Source organism: Gossypium hirsutum, chromosome D02, assembly GCF_007990345.1.
Source record: "Gossypium hirsutum isolate 1008001.06 chromosome D02, Gossypium_hirsutum_v2.1, whole genome shotgun sequence".
Taxonomy (NCBI): domain Eukaryota; kingdom Viridiplantae; phylum Streptophyta; class Magnoliopsida; order Malvales; family Malvaceae; genus Gossypium; species Gossypium hirsutum.
Window position 1 is genome coordinate 61,021,431 of NC_053438.1, and position 5,284 is coordinate 61,026,714.

At 33.9% G+C, this 5,284-nt stretch overlaps 1 protein-coding gene across 1 annotated transcript; it reads left to right on the forward strand.

Moving 5' to 3' along the window:
- Nucleotides 1-563: 563 nt before the first annotated feature.
- LOC107909677 (1,4-dihydroxy-2-naphthoyl-CoA synthase, peroxisomal) lies at nucleotides 564-3,150 on the forward strand. Its single transcript, XM_016837296.2, has 9 exons — nucleotides 564-1,107; nucleotides 1,210-1,332; nucleotides 1,432-1,533; nucleotides 1,943-1,981; nucleotides 2,087-2,185; nucleotides 2,320-2,367; nucleotides 2,468-2,563; nucleotides 2,651-2,773; nucleotides 2,869-3,150. The coding sequence occupies exons 1-9, from the start codon at nucleotides 835-837 to the stop codon at nucleotides 2,983-2,985; spliced, it is 1,020 nt and encodes a 339-aa protein (XP_016692785.2). The 5' UTR covers nucleotides 564-834; the 3' UTR covers nucleotides 2,986-3,150.
- Nucleotides 3,151-5,284: the final 2,134 nt, after the last annotated feature.

Here is a 5,284-nt window from a genome sequence, read left to right on the forward strand (position 1 = left end):
TAAAAAAAGTTTTCAAAATTTTCAAATTATAAAGGACACATATTCCAAAAGTTACACAATTGTGTCTTTTGGGAAAAGTTATCCTTGGAACCACACGGTTCTAGTTTGTTATACGAGTTGTCGACATGGCAGTGTGGCCGTGTGGCTCACACGGGCCATACGCACAGTCGTGTGATTATTGGAGGTCGTGTTTAAATAAACCACACGGTCTCAAAGACTTACATAACCTGGGGACATGATCGTGTGCCCTGTATTTCTTAAAAAATTGTTTTTGACCTCAAAATGTTATTATAATTGCAATGATGACCTAAGATATATTTGTTGGTTTCGTAATTAATATCAATAATGTAATTTGAGCTAAGTAACTTGTAACAATTAAGTTTTTTTTATCAATGAAATATTTAAGTTGGCCACTCTGATATATAATGTAGTACTCTTATACTTAATCCGTTAGTCCGGTAATCGAGTCGGGTATAGGAGTGTTACATGACCATTTTGCAAATTTTTTATAATTAGGAGAGATTTTTTTTTCACTAATACAGCTTACCTTAAAAAAAAACTTCGTGGAGAGCATGGATGGGACGGTGCGTTCCGGTAAACTCCCGCGAATGTTCCAAAAGCAACGACTTGTACAGTAACGTTGGTACGTAACCAACATCTTATCTTATCTCATCTCTTAGCAAAACGTATTTTCCCAATGAAATCACTGCGGTCGACAGCAAAAGCCATTCCCTCCACCAACCCAATAATATTAAATAAAAACTTCACACACTTTTCAAACTCCACTTGAATTACTCAAAACCCAAATCCTCACAATCCAAAATTCAGCTTACAATGGCGAAGATTTCGGACAACGAACTCAACGCCGTGACTAGGAGGATTGTAACGGTCTCCAACCATTTCTTGTTGCCGATCGGTTCGGGCTCGAATTCCGGTTTGACCCGTGGCTCCATAGGTCTCTGTAATGCTTCCATGGATGATAGCTATCATAGAATCCATGGCGAAGTTGCAAGCCATGAGGTTGAGTGGAAAACTGCTTGTGATGAGTACGGCAAAGAGTTCACCGACATTATTTATGAAAAGGCTATTGGTGAAGGCATTGCAAAGGTCAATTAAACTTCACCCTCGTTGATAACTTGCTTACCGGGGTGTTGTTCAACTTTAAAGAAATGCTTAAAATCTTTTCTTGCTATGCTTTTTTTTTTCAAGATTACAATAAATAGACCGGAGAGAAGAAATGCTTTCCGTCCGCAGACGATTAAGGAGCTTATACGCGCGTTTAATGATGCCAGGGATGATAGTTCCATTGGAGTTATAATTCTCACAGGGAAGGTATTTCCCAATTTTCAGTTTTCCGCCATATCCGTAAGTTATTGACTTTTTTTCTTCTTTCTATTTTTGGTTGATATAGTTGATAATCTGTTGCTATAGGGGACCAAGGCTTTTTGTAGCGGTGGTGACCAGGCGTTGCGAAAAGCAGATGGTTATGCTGATTTTGAAAATTTTGGCCGCCTTAATGTTTTAGATCTTCAGGTGCAAAGTTTGGTGTATTTAGTTCGGGATATCTTGCAATTTTTGTAATAATCGTCTTTGAATCCATCTAAATCCGTTTATTTAGTAAAGTGAATATTTGAGATTCGCTAAATAATCAAATTTAGTAAAATGGACTAATATGAATTTGGATATGTTGTCAACAAAGGTAAAACGGGTTAATATTATCTAAATCCGTAAATAGCCTAATGCGCACTGTCTATCAACTCAAAACTGCCTTATCTTCAATACTGCCTTATATTTTCTCAATAACGTGGGTTACTAACATCGGAAACTACTAAGAGGAGTGACGCCTTATATATTTCCATCAAGCTGTAGCAATTAATCATCTTTGATTCTTTACGTATGATCCCTTAATTCTTTATCTTTCTTGATATTTATCTATTTGCAGGTACAAATTAGGCGTCTTCCAAAACCAGTGATTGCAATGGTAATCTCTTTTCTTCTATTTCTAAAATAATTAGGGACAGTGGTTATTTTTTGTTGGATTACATTAGTTTTCATTATTTAAATTGCTGTCATTCTTATAAATCAGGTTGCTGGTTATGCTGTTGGAGGAGGGCATGTTTTACATATGGTTTGTGATCTGACCATTGCTGCGGATAATGCTATTTTTGGTCAAACTGGTCCCAAGGTGCTTACAAATGATATCTTCTGTTGCTCCAGCTTTGTTGTTCTTGTAGTTTTCATCTTTGGATGGTGGTGCTGATGCTACATGCTTGTGCTTTTGTTGCCCTGATTAGAATTATCTGATTGGATATGCCGCAGGTGGGAAGTTTTGATGCTGGTTATGGAAGTTCCATAATGTCCCGTTTGGTAAGCTACGAGAAAGATGGAAGCTTTTATTTGGCATGATACTCGTTGTTCGTCTTACATGCAATCTGAGCAGTGTGTTTGATCTGGATTCGATTAACAGGTTGGACCTAAAAAGGCGCGCGAAATGTGGTTTCTTGCCAGGTTTTACACTGCCTCTGAGGCAGAGAAAATGGGGCTTGTGAATGCTGTTGTACCGGTAAGTTGTTCTTGTATGAAGAGTGCCACTCATTCAGCCTATTCCCTCAAATAAATAAGAAGGTTAATTCTGTGGCATATGATCTAGCTAGAGAAACTAGAGCAAGAAACAATTAAATGGTGTAGAGAGATCCTAAGAAACAGTCCAACAGCAATCAGAGTGTTAAAAGCAGCTCTTAATGCTGTTGATGATGGCCATGCTGGACTTCAGGTACCAAATCGAATCACAAGCAGCCCCTTTTTTTTAAAAAAAAAAACTGTTCAATCTGAAAATTCACTTGTTTCATTTCCTCTATATTTTTTCAGGAAGTTGGTGGAAATGCGACACTCATATTTTATGGAACTGAAGAAGGGAACGAGGGGAAAACAGCATATGTGGAGCGTAGACGCCCAAATTTCTCAAAATTTTCAAGGCGACCGTAAGGTTGAGGATTGGGTGGATTCAAATGGTTTCTACTTTGCAGTCTACCACATTACTTTTATTCATTTCCAAAGGAAGCTTGCTCTTTTATTTAATGCACCCTGTTTTGTTACATGTAAAACAATCTCATCAGTTGGTTTCTAATTAATCAATTTGCTTCTGAAAAAGCTCTCGGTTTGTATTTCGCTCCACTATTGATGTACATATTATGGGTGGAACAACAAACTTGATGTACAACCATCTAAAAACAATCTTGTAACACAGTAAGCTGTGGCAAAGACACTCCTAAAACTACACCCGATCTGACGCCACAAGCAATCTATTTATAGTTTTCATAACTAAGTTTTCTAACAACTTGAAATACATGAAAAATAAAGATAATAACTCAGTTCTTATCCAATAATCTCATGGTCTCATCATAAGGCTCAGCTGAATAATTTAAGTCTTAAGTGAATTAAATTGTTGTTTTGTTAAATATGCCACAATTTTATAGGCCATAAACATTCAATATTAAAGAGGCCAAAAATTTTCCCATGACCTAAGCAAAAATTCATTTTCATTCTAACAAAACATGGAACGAGCAGTAACCAAAACTCTTAACAATTTTAATAACTACATGCTGATAATATTAAGATTCCCTGCCAACCTTTTTATTTAAATTTAACAATTATAAAAATTCAAAAAAATTTATTAATTTTTCCTAACATCGTAAAAGTTTTAATTTTCATTTGTTAATTCGGAAAATTTATTTAAAGAATTTAAGATTTGTTTTTGTAATTTTTTAAAATTCTTAAAAAATATATTAAAATTTGAATTTAAGCATATGTAATTTTTATTATCTATACTATTATTTAAATCTCTAATTGAATTGTGTCACGAGTCAAGAAACTAATTCGATTGAAAAATTACTAAACTATCTTACTATGATACTTACCTTGATACACAATAAGAGTGCATTTAATATTCTTAATATGATGTATTTACTTATTTATTTTTTGAACATTAATCTCAGTATAAGTTTTTATCATACCACTCTTTTTGATATAATATCTAGAACTATCTATAGCCCCTCTCTAACCCTGAAATAAGAGGATAATAAGATTCAGCACACTCAAATCCACGTATTCTTGCACTCAAAACAATGTTGATGTCAATAGAGAGACTTAATAATTTATTAACATAAATATTTTTGTTTGAAAATTTAATTCAATTGTGAAAGTATTTGAAAGTTTTCAAGTTGATGCAATGCTTAGAACTAGTCATAACTCATCTCAACCCTTAAATAAGAGGATAAACACGTTTCAACACATTCGAACCCACGTCCTCCTCCAACTGAGCTAATACCCAATCGGCTATTAGCATAAATATTCAATATCATCCTAAATTAATTTTTGTTTATTCACTTTCTAATAACACAGTCTAAATTGATTAATTTATTTCCCTTTCAAATAAAATTGTTCAATTTATTTTGAAAAAAAGTCAATTTACTTTTAGCCCTATACTTTTTTTAAGGTATTTTTTTCTTAAAGTAGAATATTTATATTAATTCAAAGAAAAATATAAAGAACATAATAACTACTAGGGAGAGAATAAAAATTAAATCGAAGACATACGTCTATCTCCATTACTGTTTGAAATCAAATTGACATCCAAACTGAAAATAGAAAGAAGATTAGTAGGAGTGTCTCACTCAGTATGATTTACACTCAATAAGATCACTTTTGCAAGCGAATAAGCCATTTTATTGACTCTCCTTCATATCCAAAGGAAGGTCAAATGCTAAAAATGTATTTAAATCCCCAAACAATCCTAAATTAGCTACCCGAAAACAAAGCATGTAATGTTTTCAGCCATAAAAGGGATCCCTAATTCTCAAAAGCTTCAGCCATGCTAGGATCTAGCAGTGATCCTATAAAGCGAGCACTTAACAACTTGGCCATGAGAATAATGTAAAACAAGTGCATAGCTAATTGTATTTTCCTCCACCGATCTTGTTGCATCCACATTGCATTTGAGCCATCCTAAAGTTTGGTCCACGATACATTAGTGGGAATTGCTGCTGCATTATATGACTGTATTTTGTAGAAGTCTCACCTGGATTCATATCAACTCTGCAAAAATGATAAAGCGAAAACAATAATGACAAACGTTGTAGCATATTTGTTCTTTCAACCCTATACTTATTTTCCATGTATTAATGTAGTTTATTGTAAATGTAAAAATAACGTGCTTGCAACGCGTAAAATTAGTTAATTATATATGATAAAAAAATTTGGTAAAAAATAAGTAATAAGACAAAGA

Coding starts and splice junctions, on each gene's coding strand:
- LOC107909677 (XM_016837296.2), top strand. CDS start 835: ATGGCGAAGATTTCGGACAACGAACTCAACGCCGTGACTAGGAGGATT. Junction 1,333..1,431: donor TTATAATTCTCACAGGGAAG/GTATTTCCCAAT, acceptor CTGTTGCTATAG/GGGACCAAGGCTTTTTGTAG. Junction 2,368..2,467: donor GTTCCATAATGTCCCGTTTG/GTAAGCTACGAG, acceptor TTCGATTAACAG/GTTGGACCTAAAAAGGCGCG.